The 19,111-nt window shown below is 41.6% G+C and overlaps 1 protein-coding gene across 4 annotated transcripts in view; it reads left to right on the top strand.

Moving 5' to 3' along the window:
- The first annotated feature begins 388 nt into the window (after positions 1–388).
- The window catches only part of ACSL3 (acyl-CoA synthetase long chain family member 3), a 36,099-nt gene continuing 17,376 nt past the window's right edge, over positions 389–19,111 (top strand). For 2 of the 4 annotated variants that reach the window (XR_014933534.1, XM_015871346.3), the window contains exons 1-3: positions 389–468; positions 9,600–10,021; positions 14,725–14,902. Coding sequence is in view for 3 of the 4 variants with exons in the window: in XM_015871346.3 (XP_015726832.2) it covers positions 9,671–10,021; positions 14,725–14,902 (529 nt within the window). In the remaining variant the exon portion in view is untranslated. Of the gene's footprint in view, positions 558–1,771; positions 1,970–9,599; positions 10,022–14,724; positions 14,903–19,111 lie in introns of those variants that run through there. The other 2 variants (XM_015871347.3, XM_085513550.1) reach the window with 2 other exon arrangements.

Raw genomic sequence — 19,111 nt, forward strand, 5'->3', positions numbered from 1 at the left:
TTGTTATTTGACTGGATTGTATCGAGAATTAAAGCCTTCTATTCCGAAGGGCCATTTGCAGGATCTGAGGTGTCTGTGTGGAAGGGTCATCAGTAATGGCCGACAGGAGCCTGCCCTGTAGGTGACAGCTGATGTCAGACCGTGTCCTTCGGTTCACGTCATAACTACAAGGAGCTGACAGCCCTTCGCACATGGCTGACACAAGGCGATCAGCTCACATCTCCATTCAGGCCCACAAATCCCCTTCACTCCTCGCAGCTCTGTGACGAGCTCCTCCCCTCCCTCAGCCCGCCCACCGCCGCTGACCTGTAGTAACCCCTCTCCGCCATTGCTGCTCAGCCCGGCCCCGCGCGCCACCGCCCGGCGTCCAATCGGGAGGCGCCCAGCCGCATACGGGATGAGCGCGCCCGGCGGCGGGCGGCCGAGCAGGAGCTGAGCCCAGGGGAGCGGAGGGACCCTCCGACTGCGGTGAGTGGGGGCAGGTCCTCGTAGCGCCCAACGGAGCCGGGCTGCTGCGCTACGTGCCGCGGTCCGATGCTTTCGGCCGAGCTGTGCGGGTAGGAGCGCGTTCCGGAGCCGCGGCCGTCGCCCTGAGCAGCGCCGGGCTTGGGTGGTGCGAGCTGGGCACAGGGAGTGTACAGTCAGCACGCAGAAACCTCCGGGGAAATTAGAACCGTGGGCTGCATGAGGGCAGCTGGAAGGAAGCATTGCTGGGTCGCCTTCTGAGCTTCTTGAAGCTGTACCCCCCCCCCCCCCCAAAAAAAAAGGCCCACCGCTGTGTAAGCTATATGTTATGACATGTAAGAAGAGAAGAGAAGGTTGCGGGGTGACCTCATTGCAGCCTTTCAATACCTGAAGGGAACTTACTCCCAGGAGGGGAGTAAACTCTTGGAAAGGGCTGACAATAGCAGGACACGGGGAAATGGTTTTAAGTTGAAAGAGGGAAGATTTAGGTTGGATGTTAGGGGGAAGTTCTTCACTAGGAGAGTGGTTAGGCCCTGGAACAGGCTGCCCAGGGAGGTTGTGGATGCCCCGTCCTTGGGGGTGTTCAAGGCCAGGTTGGACGGGGCCCTGGGCAACCTGATCTAGTAAAGGTGTATGTTTGGTGGCCCTGCCAGGCAGGGGGGTTGGAACTACATGATCCTTGAGGTCCCTTCCAATCCAGGTCATTCTGTGATTCTGTAACAGTTGGAATGCAGCAAACAAGCGAAATGCTGCAGTTTGTTGAAAAACTCGAGGTTCTCAAATGTATCTTCTGGCCAATCGATTGGATTTGCTAGCACTGAACGTGAAGATCTTGCGTGTAAATTGATGCGCCCTTTTAATTTTCATAAAGCACTGTTATCAAACCAGAGTTTGTGCAAAAAAGGACAAAACCAGCAGTGAATGTTTCTTAGATAGTTGTAGAAGTCGCTGGGCCCTGCTGGCTGTGCTGGGCACTGTGGTACGGCTCTGCTGCTGGGATCAGTGCCTGCTGGCTGTGCACAGGCCTCAGGCCATGGGGTGAGCTGCCAGGGCAAGGTGCTGGTTCCCCTTCTGAGAAGGGTGAGGGTGCTTCCATCTCCTTAGTCCGTCTTTCTTATGTGGAAGATCCTAATTAAATAAGGTCCTGTGGCTTAGGACCAAACATGAGAGAACTGTGGAGCATCCATGTTCAAGGAGACCCAGGTATGGAGTTGTGTTCCAGAGGGGAGCACAAAGAATGGTGTCCTGAATTGTATAGAAATCTGCATTTTGTTTAAAAGTACTTTTTTCTTATTTTTTTTTCCAGTGGAAGAGCAGCAAAATCAAAACTTTCCTTGACAAACTGCTGCTTCCTGCCACAGCGCTGGGGCCAAAGGAGTAATGCAGCCTGATGTGCTGCTGGGCCTTACAGAGCAACTTCAGGTGGCTGCGATTGCACTGAAGCCACTTTTCTCAGACCGTGGAAAAATCCTGTTGTTTTTGGAGAGCAATTCAGAGAATTTACGTAAGATGCTGAATGGGGAGCTGACTGAAAGCCAGCTAATAAGAAATAGGAGGCAGTAGGATTTATGTGGAATTTAGGCCATCTGAATATGGCCCTAAGATGCGACTTAGTACTACTAAGTAAGGTGTATTAACACTAAGAAGACTTGGCTTTGATTTCTATCCATTTCGCGTGCTACTGGTTACTAAGCAAACTCAGCCTTCGCAGGGCTGTCCTGGTGGATTGCTGGGCCTCACCTGGTGACCCTGATAACCACGATGTGCCCTACAGCAGCAAATCATCCCCTTCCTCTCAGGGCTCACCAGGCTACCTCCAGAGCATTGCTGTCCCATCTTCTTCCTTGGAGTTTTCGAGATGTAATTGCACAGAGCCCTCAGAAGGGAGGTCTCCTCCCCTGGGTCACCCTGCTTTGAGCTGAGGGTGGAACTGGAGACCCCTGTGGTCCCTTCCCCTTAGAGTCACCCTGTGTCTCCAGGTAGCTGCTGCCCATGTGGCGTAAGTCTTTAGCCAGCTTATGGAGAGCTGTGTGCTGGCTGGCAGCGCAAGTTTGTTTCTCGTACTTGGAGGAATATTGCAAGCACTTCAGGCAATCTTAAGAACCTCTCGAATGGCAAGGCGTTATTTGTTTGATTTTGCTGTTAGAGCTGCTCTCCGTCCTGAGATCCTGATCTACATGGTGGTTTGCAGTGTAATTAGGCCTGAAGAGCCCTTGAAGATTTCAGTACTCTGCTTCTAGGTGCAATTCTGAAGATATTGAAGGAAATAACCTTGACAAGTCGCACCCCAGTTGCCCCTCCTGCATGACCATTATTAAATCCAGGGCTACAGGTGAAACAAAAGTTGAGATATGTGAAGAAAGCACAAATCTCATTCCGCATTAGCTTCTAAATCAACTAGGGAAATACTGCTCAATACTCGTGAGTTGTTTTGCAGCTGTCTCCATTGATTCCAGGAAGGAATTGCCCTCACAAGTGTTTCTGTGTCCCTTGAGCAAGTCTCCGGCTCATGGGAAGTCATCGTGGTGCTCAGTGTATGTAATCCCACAGGAGGAGGCGGCAATTTGTCAGCACGTGTGTTTTGGGAAGTCGTGTGTCAGTGTTTGTGATTGTTGTCAATTAGCAAGCAGTGCTGGCTCATTACAACACCTGGTGTGGGACAGGCTGGCTTTCAGTTTCATTAGCTTCTTGAAAAGCAGGGAAGATAATGCAGGGTTTATCAGAAGTTACTGAATTGCAGATTTTCACAGTCAAAAGCAGCAGTGAGTAAGTGTTCTTTCCTCCTCTTGCTCTCCAGGGCAGGATATAGAACTTGCTATGTTTTGTGCAGGTTGACAGCCAAGAGACGTGTGTGAAATCTCAGTGTCTGTGGGGAGGCTACACTTGGGTTCCTTGCTTCTTGGGCAGACACAGCAGTTAGTGCAGTGACATGCATCTGTGTGTGTGACGGCAAGTTTATTGCACCGAGCCTGTGGTGTGACTTCTGAATAGCAAAGTTTTAAGGCTCAGTATGTTCTGTGGAATGGTGGAACGTGCCCTTTCTGAATAGAGAAATAGAATTCCCTTCTGCCAGAGGCTCTTTACCTGAATGATATTTGTATTCTGATTCTAAGGACTTGAATTAACCTCTGTGAGTAGTTAATTACCTCCTCAGCTTTATTCGCTCTGGCCCCCAGCAGTGGTTGCTGGATGTAATCCTTTGACTTTCAACACTTGAGTTTGTAGATTTATTTTTGCAAGGTGATGAATAAGGAGCTGAAGCTGGGGATGGTGCTTGTAGTGCTTATCAGTGCTCTTAGAATGAAAAGACATCTAATTTAATAAGTCCTTGTTTTGCCATTGTTTTGTATTCTGGGATGGTCAGGCATGTTCATTGCTGGCCCTGCCTGCCTTTGCTTATAAAAAAGGGAGGGGATTATAAAGAGAGAAAAGGGTATTCACTCTGCAGCTAAGGAAGAAGGTAGTCCTTGTGTCCTCTTATGCCTTGGGTTAGAAAACGGTGTGATCTTTCAAATGAGCATGTTAGGCATCCTGATATTTAAGTAAAACTCAAATGAATTTCAGGTTCTCCCCACCTCTCCTAGAGAATCAGAGCATGCAAGGGCTGCAGCAAAGCAGCCTGCTTGTCTGTTTTAAGCTTCTCTGCAGCAGCCCTGTGTTGCCTCTACACACTTCTTGGGTGCAAAGAGTGCTGTCTGCTGTGGAGTTAACCTGGATACATGGGGTATGGAAGGCAGAGTGGAGCAGCTGAGGCAGCCTGCTGCCTGGCCTTCTGAATGTGCTTAGCTCAGGGAGTCTTATAACCAGCTGAGATGTTGCAGAGAACAGTGTGGTGCATCTGTGACAAAGCTGGAGCTAGTGACTTAGTGTTATGCATGACCTGGTGTCATGCTTCTGCACATGGGGCACATTCAGCTGACGCTTGTGCAAATAACTGTGTTATGCAGTATTCCAGTGAGTATAAGTTATGGTTTAGCTTAGTTTGAGCCTGCATGAAAACTGGAGTTAAATAAGCCATGTAAGAATGTGATATTAGGTTCTGAGGAGAAAAGCAGTGTCTGTGTGTTGTTGTTCAGGTGGATTATATGTTCAAATATGACTTAGAGTATTTCTGAGAAAATGCAGCTTGGGAGTCCTGGGCAACTGTCAGTAAAGCTCTGTTTGGAGATGGGATTTCACAGGTATTAATGTAAGCAGTCTAAAATGAACAGTTGACGGAACTGGGGTGTTCAGTCTGAAGGAGAGGAGGTTCAGAGGAGACTTCATTGCTGTCTACAACTGCCTGGAGGGAGGTTGTGTGAGTTGGGGTTGATCTCTGCTCCCAGCTCCCAGCGATGAGATGAGCTGTTAGGGAGCTTCCCCTGGTCTGGAGGTGCAGTCACTGCAGCAGAAGGTGAGGGGAGAAGGGCTGATGTTCCTGGGGAGTTTATCATTACATTTTTTGCTGGTAAATTCTTGTAGCTGGCTGGATGCGATTATGTTGCAAACAAAAACAAAACAAAGGAATTAGAGCCTGAATTTTATTAGTTCTTCAAAATAAAAAGTGTATTTAAAGTGTCAGCAGTTCAGCCCATCTGTTTAAGTGGTGAAATGTGCCACTTCATCAGTCCAAGGTCTTTCATTGAGCTGTGGATGTTCTTATCCCTTTAAAATGGGTTCAGCTCCTCTTGAAAGTGTAGTTCATCTGGCTGGTACTTTTCTTGCAAAGAGCTTCTTTAAAGACTTAGAATGAATCTTTACTTTTTCTTCAGAAGCCTGTAACATCATTTTGGTCTCTACTTTGTTGATTGACTTCAGTGTGTTTGCCTGCTGCTTGCTCTTTAAAGAGGTTCTGGATTAAAGTTATCTGTAGCAGAAGCCCATAAAGTCAAAAAGAAATGTTAAGGAAGACGTTGGTGTAAAAATACAGGGTTTTACCTGACTTTAGAGCTGGCCGTATGGGCTTTTTGTTTGTTAGTTTGCAATCTGAAGGGAATATAGGTTAACAAATAATGTTTACCATCACATTATAGGAAAGCAGCTCATCTAAAAGTAAATGAGAACATCTCTGTGCATGCTAGAAATTTCTGATATTACATTAATCACATTTGTCTGATAAGAAATATTATGCAATGCACAGAGTGAGCATACAGAAACAGGACACTGATTTCTATTTTGATTGCTTTTTGTTTGTTTTCCATCAATACCTCCCTTCCCTACCCCCCAAAAGAAGCCTGTTTCACAGCATGGCCTTTCAGCTTTCCCAGAAGTAAGAGAAGTGAATTCAGGTTGTGTTTTATAGTAGAAAACGCATATCACACCATTCTGGTCTTTTCTTTCAGTTCATATTGAAAGCAAAGTCTGCCTCCCAGTGGACGTACTTAGCAGGATTGTCTTAAACAATAGGAAAATGGCAGTAAGTTGCAATTTGAAGGATGAAGAGGCAGTGATGACTGGGCTGTGGCTCCCCTTCTCCATAGCTAGAGCTGGGGATAATGTTGAAGCTTCCATTTAATTCTTTATGCAGAGTTCTTGTATGTGTAGTGGTGTTGGTGTCCTTGTTTAACTGCTCTTTGATTTATGATTCATAGCTATGGTTTAAAAACCTAACAGTGTACTTGGGAATTTGGTGTTTACCTCTTTTTGATGTTTAATATGTAGATGTCAAAGTTACTCTGATATCTTCAGTTGTAGTCAGGCACTTCGTCCATCAACTTCACTACCTTGGACTTGATTTTAGTTACTCTTATTAGTAGAAGATTGATTTGCCAATCCATGAAACCTTTCATCAGACTTATTTAAGTTAAAAGCTTAAAGAAAATACATTTTAAAACAATCTGAGCAGGAAGGTTGCTATGATCAGAACTGCAGGGAAGGCTGTTTTTTCAACTGATGTTAGTATCTTCGAAGGATGTTTATGTGCCACAGGTGACGGTAGGTTCAGGTTTAGGTGTCTGTAGCATTGCTTTTCTTTTGATTTAGGTTCCTGTAATGATATGCCAGGCTCCAGGAAGGGCCGGAGTTGATACAAAGGGAGGTCCACACTTCTGGCCTGGCAAGAAGGTTTAAAGTGGATCAGCGAACTAATCGGACTTGTTTCTAGCCACACAGCCACTAAAGTGGTGGGACAATGGCAGGGAAGGGCTGGATTTTGCAAACAAATGCTCTGTTTTTATTAGCAGCCCAGCATTAAATGTGCTTGAGCCACGTGGGAACTGCTGCTGTGGCTGCCCAGCACTGTCACACGCTGCCCTGCTGCTGCCTCTCCCCACTGGCTGTGTGTCCAGATGTGCCTTGTGTGTGGGAAGGCCCAAGCTGCCAACAGGGCTGGGACTCAGGAAGGTGTGCTTAGCACCAGCACTGCTCTCCGGATCACAGTCTGTGTGTTGGTTGGGCTGTGAGGCTCCCGGTCAGCTGGGCCATTGGGCTCTGTGTTTGACTTTCCCATTTTTATGCAGGTAAATACGTGAATGTTTAAAAATAAGGAACAGCAACTTCTAGAACTCTTCCTTTTGTAAGATAAATATCAGCAAAGAAACACTTAAAGTTCAGATGTAAACTAGCATAGTTGCTGTGTTTGGTAGAAGATGGATGGAAGCACCTCAATACTTAACCTCTGACTGGCCCAGCCTCCAAAACAGTCTTGTGGAAGAGATAATCTGCCTGAGGAGTGAATGGCTTTGTAAATTAGAGTGTATGTAGTCAAGGAATAATAGGTAAGAAGTGTTGCCTGTGCTGCATATTTTAAATTGGAGTTGCTGGTATGCATTTTAAGTATGACTTATTTCCCCCAAAGGGTGATAAATAAAGCCTTTGTCTATAGTAGATAGATGTAGGCATAGTCCAGGACCATCCTGCTGCATGTTGTAACGTGGTTTGAATTAATATTATGGGCCTGGACTCTCCAAGGTGATAAAGTGCAGTGGTAGGTGAGCAAAAGGTTTTGTTTATTTGTGTATGTTACAAAACACCAGCAAAGGAGCAGGGAATATCTTTTGTAACTGACATATGTAATTGGGATTTTCCACTTTTAGATCTTGCAGTTACCTGTTGAGTAAACTGAGACAGAGCATCTTGGATCAGCTGATGTACCTGTACCCGCCATAATAAAAAGTTGCATAAGGTTTCTTTTTCTTATTAACTTATGCTTCTATTGTAGTGCAATTGCTATAAGCCGATCAATTAGTAAACGCATTCCTGTAAGGATTTTATTTCTCATTTAACAAAAGTTTGCTTCTAAACCAAAAGGGTGTGACAGCATTAGTGTAAGAAGTCTATCAGGCCAAATCACTGCTTACGTGCTAAGCGGGATCAGTGCTGAGCACTGCCGGTGGCTGCCCTGGGCTCAGCAGTGTGTGCTGGCTGCCTCTTCTTGCTGCTGAACGAAGTGAATGTTTCTGGGCAGCTTGTTTGTTTTTTCAGACAGGGACTTTCTTTGAGAAGAATTTTCCAGAAGGTATTAAGTCAGTTGTCTTTATTTCTTGCTTGTCACAGAGTTTGGATAAATTCCTTTTCTACTGCGTAGCCACAAATAACTTTTTCAGCTTTATAAGGAAAAAGTGTCTTCTCCCCTCTGCCCTGAGCTGGGCCAGACACAATTCCATGGTGTGTTCCTTCCTGAAAAACAGGCTAACTTCTTATTGCTGAACTCAGAATTCAGCATGAAAACGTCACGTTCTGTGCTGTTATCAACAGCGCCATCATTTTTCTGGACAACAGCAGCTTATTGTCTGGCACGTGGCTATTTCCATGTACGTATCCTTCAGTGACAGTCTAAGAACATAAGTCTCCTCAAACAATTACTGCATTTGCCCTTTAGCCTACTTAAGATTTTTTTTATCATTGCTTGTTTTGCCTTTGATCTTAAAAATAATACATATACACTGTTCCGTTTTAGGTTTTAAGCTCCTTTCCCCCTCTGCTGCTTGCTCCAGTTAGTGCCTACAAGGAAGGGCTCCTGTGCTTGAATTAATCTTGGTCTCTGGGTGCTTTGCAGAAATACTTCTGCTTGGAGTTCAAAGAAAGTGAATATTTTGGAGATGGATGGAATTAATATCATCCCACACACTCAATTACAAAAGGATGTTCAAATCTAATGCTTGTGATAAAGTGAGGTTTCTTTCCATTACTGAGTATTATCTATTGCGATATAAGCTTTTTTTTCTACTAACGTTTCTTTTTATTTGGGTTTTTGAGGTTGGTGGATGTTGTGAGACATCAGCAAAACTGATATGGGATTGGCATCATAGCCTGTGAATGGGAACTTAGTTCATTAAGTAAGAACAGTCAGTGTTAGTTTTCTGATTGATGTTATTGTTCTTCATGTAGTTGTATCAATACATTTGAAGAGTTAACTGAATGATATGTAATTATAGTTAGACTGTTTTGCTTTTATGGGCAAAACCATTTTTGTCATGGGTAACTCGTTTGCTGTTGCAGAAATTCATCTTCAACCATTATGACAATTGCCTTTGATCTGCCGTAGTAATTTGAATTAATTTTGTTGATTGCGTGGATCTTTTGGATAGTCAGACTAATTCATTTGCTCTGCAATAGAACACGCTGCATCATTATATTCATTAAGTATGATAAAATATACTTAAAAAAAGAAGTAAATGTAGTATACTGGTGTTGTAAGAGCACTGGAGGAAGCTGTACAATCTCTTCATAGTTCTGTTGCTAGGACTTGGGCTGATGAGTGGCTGAGTCACCCATGATCAGGTTTCCCTCATACAGAATAATTTTGTGACTTGTTCTTCCATTCTGTATGGAGGTCGATCACTTACAGCAGAAGGACGTGCAGATTGCTGTTCAGATATACATGCAGGTGTTCTGATGTGATCCAAGGGAATTTGAAATTGTGGATGAGTTGTGTTTGTTCTGAATTGTTATGTGTCCTGAATTCCCTAACAGTTCTGTGTTTGTACTGTTTAACGTCCAAAGAAATGCAAATACCAACAGCACTTCAGCCTGTTAAATGCAGTGGAAGAGTGTTTACTCAGTATGGGTGGCTTGTGGTGTTTGTGTTGGGGATTAAGGCTCCTGGCCTGATTTCTGCATGCAGAGGCCTACTTCTGTTAGGTATTGTAACGCGTGTTTGAAAGCATTCTCAAGTACAGTTCACTGTTAACTTTTTGTTTCTCTTTTTTTTGCAGATCTTTCTGGATCCCTGTCTGATTGCTCCATGGTCTGAAACTCTCCCCTGTAACTGTCGCAAGGAGCCAAAATGAAGTTGAAGCATAACATCAACCCTGTTCTTCTGCAGTTTATAAACTTTATCATCTTGATGTACACGGTTTTAACATACATTCCTTGGTACATATTTTCAGGCTCGAGGCAGGCTATAGCAAAATCCAAGCAGGTTAAGGCTAGACCTGTGAATAACAGGCCTGGGGGTGCATACAGGTCTGTTAACAGTCTGCACTGCTTAGCTTCTGTTCTGTATCCTGGCTGTGATACACTTGACAAAGTTTTTAAGTATGCTAAAACTAAGTATAAGGACAAAAAGCTCCTAGGAACGCGGGAAATCCTGAAGGAGGAAGATGAAATCCAGCCATCAGGAAAGGTTTTCAAAAAGGTAAGGGTTTTTGCAGTCTGCCTTTTGAGAGCTTTTTATTCCATGTATTTTACTTTCTATTGTAACATTTCTAGTCCAGCAGAGCAAGTTGGGGGGAAGAAAAGAAAGCTGCTACCTTTTATTTATTAAGTGTTTGGCTGGTGTAAGTGGCTTAAAGTTCTTATTTTAGGCAAGCAAAAATATTTCCCTTTGTCTTTCTCTAAATTATAATTAAAGGTAATAAAGAAAAGTAGTCAGTGCCCTCTATGTTTAGGTCTTTAATAGAATCTTTGCTTGGAAAGGGATTGCCCAGTCTTTAACTGGAGAACTTTTATTCTCTCGGTCTCCATTAAGGTGATCTTTTAGGCTAATATGTGTTTGTAGTGCAGAGAGGGAGGTTTAATTTCAGTATGAAACTGCTGGTTCAAGAGGCTGATGGTTTTGTAGTGTTCAAAGATCAGGGCTTGTGTTGTTAGTTACTTTTTTGTTTGTTTGTTTAATTTTGTATTTTTGAAGAGAAAAGGGCATATAGAGTCTTTTTTTCATTCATGCTTTGCTGCTTTGATGCCCTGTAAAGAAACAGAAAGGAGTTGACAGAGAGGAGTTGGTGTTGTGCAAAGTAAAGGCTTCTGGGCACAGGTCAGAATTTTGTCTGCCTGTGATCAGTGCTCTGTTCTTCAAATATATTTGGTAGCATAGGGCTTAAGATCTTATGAGTTTTAGCTTTTCCTATTATGCAAACAACTTGCTCTGAACACTGGAAGGTTAAGGAATGTTGATGTTGACCTACTTAAATGACTTATGTTTTCAGTCTTTAGACTTAGAAATTACCTAAGCTAGGTAATTCCATCTAAGCTTGACACAACAGTTCATTATGATGGTTGATTGCCATGCTTGCCCTGATGCTATTCAGTTGCTAATCAGTTCCGAGTTTTGGAATTAACAAGTAGCCTTACTTTATTTTTTTTCTCCACTAGGAAGATAATATTTCTTAGTAGCTCACAGCACGTGTTAGCAAGGGAGTAAATGTGAAAATGGCACGAGGTGCCTTTGAATATCAGGGTTCTTCTTTGACTTTGGTCTTTCATATCATACATTTCTTCACTGCCAAGATACTCGTAGTGAAAGTTAACGAAGAGGTTTATTTGCTACAGCTTTTTAAATAGGTACATGGTAGTTCTCAGTTTTTGTGTGTAGAGCATGTAATTCATGTACCTTGTGGGAGCTGCGAAACTTGTTATTTCCCTTTCAGAAATTGAATGGAGTGATGGGAATGATCTGAGGTCATCTGTATGTCAGTGGCAAATCTGAATGTAGATCATGGATCTGTGTACTGAATTGCATTACCTTTTAGAAGATGGCTTTCTGATGTGCAAATTGCATTGGGCTAGATTAGCCTAATTAATTTGAGTAAATAAATATCACCTCAAATTAAAATAAAGCTTCTGATTCTTAACAGAGCTAAGTGTATGTCCACTTCAAGCTAAAATTATTTGAAGCTAGGTACTGTACATATTTAAGTTTGCATAGGATCTTAATTTAGAGAGCTGTGATATCCAAGATTACCTGTATTGTTTTTGGAAGTTTGTGTTATTGTTTAAAGATCTGTTCCTGTGTAGCAGCCAAAGAAGCCATAGACCTGAAATAAAAACAAATGAACAAAACAAGCAGCAGAGCAATGAAGGTAGGAGTTTATCTATCAATGAAGATGTGAGTTTAGATCTTAGGTCATTATGGTGGCTGGAGTTTGATACAGAATCTGTGCTCTTCCTCACTTTGGCAAAGAGATAATAAAAGAAGAGGCAAGAGAGATGAGCAGTGAGGTACAAGAAGAGCCTTTCCTTGCAACAGGGGAGTGCTGCAGTGCTCAGGGTGCCTGGTGCAGATACCTGGGGGCTGCAGGAAGGTTCTGGCTGTGATGAGCAGAACAAGGATTGCTTGTGATGATTGAGAACACCATAAGTGCTACTTGGTAAATAGTATTTTAGGGGGTGGAGTGTGTGGTTCATTTTTATTGTCGTTTCCAAAAACATTAAGCTTCAAATTATAGTTGAGATTATTTAGGCTTCTGAACTGTTTGTCAGCAGGCTGCAAATGGTCAGTGAGGTTGGGCAGTTCTATGACTGTGTGCGCCTGCTCTTCCTTCCAGAACATTTTATGGCACCTTCATGCTAAAATATATATATATATTAAACACAGCTGCCCTACATTCGAGGTTAAAAAGTGTCTACCAGGCAGCAAATACTTATTGGGAAATTCATCAAATTACTAAAGAATATTATTGCAGTACTGGTATTAAAAGGACAAGACTGAAGTATTTTTACTAACTTGCAGTTTAAATGTGGTTAAAAACTGATGCACTAGAGGGCAGTGTCTTTCTACTCACACTATTTCTAAGGAATCATTGTGAGGTTTGTCTGCTGATTTCATGTTTGGTTTTATGTGTCTGTTTAATCAGCTCTGAATAATCTTGGCTCCATGGCCATTCTCTTGCAACCCCTCAGACAGTTACTTTCTTGGCATGTGTCAGTAGTGAGAGCAGGGAGAGGTTCTGAAAGCTGCAAAGTAAAGCGTGTGATTGAACGTTCAAAAGATTATGGCACTTACCATAGGCCTTACCAGCCCTATACAGTAGAAACTTTACACAAAAATGGCCAAGGAGGGAGATGTGTTTAAAGATGGACACTCAAACATCAGGAAGGGGAGAAAGAATCCCAAGTGTTATTCAGAAAGATCAGTTTTTGACTGTTTGATTTATTATTTCAACTTTGTCAAGCATGAATGGTGAAAGAGGCCAAAGGCTGTTGATTTACTAGTTGGCAAAGCTTCCAGAAGTGGTAACAAGAACCTGCTGCTTCTTCCTGCTCTTATTTAAGAGCAGCATTCTGATACCCTCCTGTAAGTGGAGAATGGTGATAGAAAGGATGTTGCTTTAAATTACTTTTAACTAGTGAGTTTTGTTGAGACTTTCCATGGTGTTTAAGGAGAAAAACTTCCTCAAACTGAAATTAAAAATTGAGATTATTGAAGTTTTAATGGATAGGAAGATGTGCAGATGTTTTTTGTTTGTTTTTGAACATTAAGGTGTTCCCATACCAGAAGCACTTTGGTGTGTTAAAGTGGCTGGTGTGCCAGGTCCCTGTCATTGATATGTGAGCAGCGAGTCAGTGCCCGGGCACTGTGCCCAGGGGTTGCCAGCAGCCATGCATGACCAGGCAGCATCCTGCAGTCGTTCTCTGCCAGGACAGCAGGGGAGTTGCTGGTGTTCTTCTTTCAGTAAGGGTTTTGCTTCTTGGGCAGCCTACTTGTCTGTGAGGCTTATTCACAGAAGTAAATAAGACAGCAAATCCTGAGCGGATGTGTGTGTGAGATCTGTTTATTTCTTGGTGGTAGTGCTGTTGTTGGCAAGTATTGGTTTTTGGTTTTGATAAATGATATTTTCTAATGAAAGCACTTTTGAAATTTCCAAGTGTCTTTCCATGTCTGTCCTGAGTTAAAGTGTCGTCTTCCTAAATGTAGGCACTAATGAGCAGTATGGATTAAGGCTGTAGTGGGTACAACTCAGTCAGCAGTAAACTTCAGCAGCTGGAAAAGTATGTTAATAAAATAAACATATTGAAATATTACATGTCCAGGTTAGATGTTCCAATCTGTAACTTTGAGACTTAGTTAAATTTGATAGATCTGAAAAACAGAATAGGGCAATGGGGAAAACATTTGCTTATCTGCCTTTGTTTTGTAGTGTTTGTGTGCATTTCTAATTAATGCTCTCTAGTCAAAGGAAAGGTCTAAAATACTTGACCAATGAAAATGGCGGTGTTTAAAATTCTCAGGGTGTTTGTAGCTAGATAAGAAAGGTAAACAATTTAGACTGAAAATTCAGCACAGAATGTCTTTGCATTGCGTCTGCATGTGAACGTTTCTAAGATATCCTCTAAGTAACCTGTTACTTGGTGGGAAAATGGCATCGAAAGCACACACATAGGAACCTGCTAGATACTGAACCGTAAATTCAAATCCAGTTTTACTGTGCACCAGCTTTCCATACAGAAGGAAAGTGTGGTTGCTTAAGTTTTTCCATCCAGTTTCTCAGTGCTGAGGTTTGCCAGCAGTTTCCCGTCTTCTGTCCCACTTCTGTTTGGCAGTAAAACATGGCAATAAGATTGTTCCTCTTCCCCCTGACGTTTGTTTCAGAACAAACAAAGGGAATGGAATTCCATAATTTCTGTCGGAACCCACAGATACGGTGCTTTCTGGATTCCAGTTTGTTAGTCTTGCGTAAGATCTAACACCTATGTGTCATATTTGTGTAGGAGAATCTTAGTCCAAATGTCTAAGAAAGCAAATGCACAGAAAGACTTGTGTTAGCCAGAACTTATTGTGCTCTATTTGAGGCAAAAAAGCTTTGTAAAACCAAAGGCATATGGGTCAGATAATCACAGCCTTTCTTAGGGTTTCTGAACTGCTAAGTACAGTGGGAATTGTGTGGTTTTGTATTGCAAAAACCAAAACAGAGGTGACAATGTGCATGGAGATGTTGCAGTATTTGTGTTGGAGCTTCCACAGCTGCTGTAATTTTTGGCAAGAATATTTTCATTATTAATAAACCGGTGTTACAGTTTAAACAGCTTCAGACATCTGCAGCTTATTCACATGGATAAGGTTGCAGTAGGGCACATGTTAAGGCTTTTTGTTTTTTAAACTGAATTTATTATTCTTGTTAGGTCATCCTTGGCAAGTACACCTGGCTTTCATATGAAGATGTATACATCAAAGCTGTTAATTTTGGAAATGGTTTAGCAGTGTTGGGTCAGCAACCAAAGACAAACATTGCTATCTTCTGTGAGACTAGAGCTGAGTGGATGATTGCAGCACAAGCCTGCTTTATGTGCAACTACCAGCGTAAGTATGAGTCTTTCCTAAAGCTTCAGTTTCTTTTGATCTAAGAGGACAATGTGAAAATAAACCTTTATTCACTGTAAGCATTAAGAGCAGTTTATATGGGCCACTAAAGATTTTTCCCCCTTTAAAAATAATAGTAATGCTGCATAAGATAGAGACTGCACTCTGTAGTTACTGAGTTGAGAAACCTGCAGTGTTTGCAGCTGGATTATGGTTTCAGTAAATATGTCTTGCTCAATGAATTTCTGAGGGAGGTTTATTTTCTTCTAATCTCAAATCAGTGTGTTTTCCCAAGTTCCTAAAAACAAACAAACAAAAATCACACATGAATTCATTGACTCAACTTAAGGAGTTGATGTCAAACTTTAATCTGTGCAAGTTTTATTTTACTGGATATTTTGTCAGTTCTTCAATTGTGATTTCAGTTAGTTTATTGTATTGTTATCTCTTGAAGTGAAAATGAATGGGTGAGTCTTGAACTTATTTTTGAGAGCTCTTTCTAATTAAAAAGCATCTTAGTAATTCCTCTTCCAATGTATAAGCTACTCCTCAGTTCAAGCATTAAGCTGAGCTTAATATATTCAGTATACTTTCTCATTTTGCTTTCTATTCTCTCTCAAATTTCTGCTAGTCCATTTTGTCATTTAGTGAATTCTAATTTATCTGGAATGTTTATCTGAGACTTTACTCAAGAGCAGCCTTGTGTCTTACTTTTACTGTTCTCCCATGTTTAGTTTTGGCAAACTGTTTGAAGTCAGTCTTTCTCTCATTGATAGCAACTGCATTGAATAACCCCCTGTTTCCTGATCTGTTAGTCCTGTGCTGTTTCATCGCTGAGACCACTAACAGTGGGCAAAGCAGAGTCTGTTCAGGGAGGAAGAGGCAGAATAGGACAGACTGGCTGGAGCTGTCCTTTGCACTGCTTCACTTTGCAGTACCATACAAAGAGGGATGTGAAAGGCCACAGCAGTGTCCGAGTTCCACCAATGGCAGAAAGCCCGCTGTATGCTGTAATATAGCCTGAGCCTCAGCACAGGGGTTTGTGTAGGACCATTGAGTTTGTTTTTAAGAAATCTATTGAGTGCTGAACTTGGCTTGGTATGGGGATTATTGGTCATTTCATCACCATGACTTAATGTGTCCTTCATCTAACTGTAAGCCTGTGGTGGGGCCATCCTCAGGAGAACATTCCTTATTTTCACATGGGACATTCTAAAAGCTGCAGTTCCTCATGGGCTTGGGTCTCATCTTGTCTGTGAAATGTTTGTTCTTCCTTTATAAGAACCAAGCCAGATGTGCATAAACCTCTGGTTTAGTACCTAGTTACAGTAAAGGAGTGTATCACACAGACTTCTCTCAGGTTTTGGAAGCAAACCTAACAAAATTATATTGTATGATCCCTCTCTGCTATAAATATCAGTTTGTTTGATTGATTAAACCACAGAATTCTGAATAAATAGCAGTTCTCACGTGGTTCTGTGTGGTTACCTTCTGTGTTGAAATACCAAAGTGAGTCCAGTGGAGGGCTGTCAAGATGATGGAGTGGTTGGAAAACATGACGTAGGAGGAGCTGCTGATAGAAAGACATCTGTGCAGCATTTTATCCCATTTTACTGCTCAGTTCCTTTTATCACTTTTGGAATCTGGTGGATTCCTCGTGGCCGTCCTGGGAATAGAATACAAAGGCTCGTAGCAGTTATCTTCACGTTGGAAGTGAAGTATGCTTACAAATACTAGGAAGATTTTATAATCTGGAAAAAAAGAAATCTGAGACAGTGAGTGGATGGATGTCGTGTGTAGAATGTTATGCACATGTTTTTGATTTGGTTGAATTAGCGTTTTAAATTCCCAAGTTGAGACGTGCTTCAGCACACTGTCTGATGTGATATTTAGCATCTGAGCTGTGTGTCATCTTACGTGAACTTGGCTGACTTTTGTATTGGCAGATGATACTATCGTGCAGTGTTCACGTAATCATTTTGCTCCATTTGAAAGAATTATAGGATTTGGTTTTCGTTGAAGTTATAGTATGGCAAGGCATTACTAAATTGCTCAAATTAACACTTGTTAGTTTTCAGATACCACATTGGATAACTGCAGCTGCTCTGGTAGTGTTGTGGTGTTCTTTGAGTGTGAAATGTGTTTAATCATACGTAGGTGCACAGCATTCACACCAACAGACCAGGTTCATGTGCTTCATTCTTGGCATTAGAGAGGAGCCTTTTGTATTTCAGAATTCGAGAGTTTCATTCTTATGTATTGCCCATACAAGTGGCTTGATGATAAGAAATACTGTACGTGCTTGGTTGTCCTATTTACATCCTTTTGAAACTATCTAAGTCTTGTATTTGCTGGAGTAGAGTGGGTTTGGTAATTGAAAAATACGGAGGGGGGGGAAAAATGATTTTCTTCCAGTGCATCCTCTCTCGTGGTGTGAGCAGATGCAACACCTGGGTGTGTATAATCAAATAAAGGAGTTAATAGGAAAGGTTATGGTTTTGTTTTTCAGTCATACTTTCCAGAAACTTGAGCAAAAGTGTTTCTATCAGAATTGGTTTTGATGAAGCCTGTACAGGTGTACTTTGCATTTTCTTTCAGAGGTGAGATGAATTCAGTGGTCTGGTTATATTGAAATAAATGACGAAAAAAATCCTATTGTTTAGGACAAGATTCTGTGTAATTAGCTGGCAAATATAGTGTTATTGCTCTATTTATTTCCCTTTTCATTTCAGATCAATTTCTGTAGCAGAAATTGAAAGATCCATTTTGCATTTAATACTCAATTTTATTACTGTATAAAGATGAATACAAAGGGTAATCCCATCTTGGTCTGTCTTCAAGGGAAATACCAGGAGGGATGGGAAGGGAATATTGGAACCGCTTTCAGATCTGCCTGAAAATGTTTTAGGTGCCAGTGTGGAGAAGTGACTCAGACAGCACTTGGTTTGTTTCTCCTTGTGACATCAGCGCTCTGTCTTATAAGTAGTGTATCTCCTTTTTTTTTTTTTTTTCTTCCCTTGATAAATTTATTTTGTGGATGAGTAATTATGTAAATGGTTATTTCAGAGATCATACTTTTCTTTCCAAGCAGCACGGCATCTCAGTTGTGCTTGTTGGCTTGGGGAGGCTGAATTTCTGTGAGATGTTTATATAACAGGGGTCACCGAAGTAAGGAGGGAGAGCTCGTGGGAACTAGTGGAGGCACTCTTCTGGACTTTGCTCCCACCAAATTAAAGACAACACAGTGCATGTGCATTTGCCCTGCAACAGTTCTGAACTATGATAGACTGTTTGAACAAGGAAAAAATAAATAGGGGTCAACTATTTACTTCTCTGTGTAAGAAATGTCCGATTTTGAGTTCTTCCTTACTGTGCCGTACTGACTAACTCCAAACAAAAGAAATACGAAAGAAAATCAGATACTTCATGTTATAAGACTTAGTGCACTGATGTTGTTGTTATTAATAGCTGTGATATCTGATCCTATAACGTTTTTGAAATGTGAGCTACACTAAATTGTTACACCTCAGTTTAGTGTTATACTTGGGGAAAAAAAAGACATTATCTTGTTTGTTTTCTTGAGAGCAATCCCTCTCTTCCTTTCAGAGCTGCCTTTCCTCCCCAATCTCTTCCTTGTATCGTGCAGCTCCCATAAGAGTGGCAGGAAATGAAACTGGGTTTTTTAAAATGGTCAGCGTGAAACAACTGTGGTTTAATGCTCTGTCACTGAGCTGCCCTTACATACAGAAAACAGTTTTTCCAACGGTCAGTTTCCAAAGTATTTAATTTTTTTGCCATTCTGTTATGATGTCAGTTCAGTGTCCAGTGGTTGTGGCAGTTAAATCTTTATTAGATTGGCGGAAGAATCCGATGGTCTCAGACTTGATACTTTATCTGTTGTTAATTTCTTATTAGCAGTCGGTAGAGGCTTGTGACAACACATCTGAAGAGAGGAGTCAAGTAAATATTTGCTGTTTCTTTCCTGTGTTTAAACAGTGGGTTTAATGAGTACAGATGTGTGATTAAAAACCATGAAGACACAATTAGAATAGGATAGTATGGTTTTAATATATGTAACTGAGCTTGAGAAGTAATGAAGTCACATATACAGTTCTTGTTCTTTATTTCTAGTCTAATTGAAAAGTATGCTGTATTTAAATCATGTAATATGTAATATATATTTATAAAGCACAACACTACCACCTTTCT

Source organism: Coturnix japonica, chromosome 12 (genome assembly GCF_054131305.1).
Source record: "Coturnix japonica strain WE chromosome 12, WE-NBRP24, whole genome shotgun sequence".
In the NCBI taxonomy this organism is placed as follows: domain Eukaryota; kingdom Metazoa; phylum Chordata; class Aves; order Galliformes; family Phasianidae; genus Coturnix; species Coturnix japonica.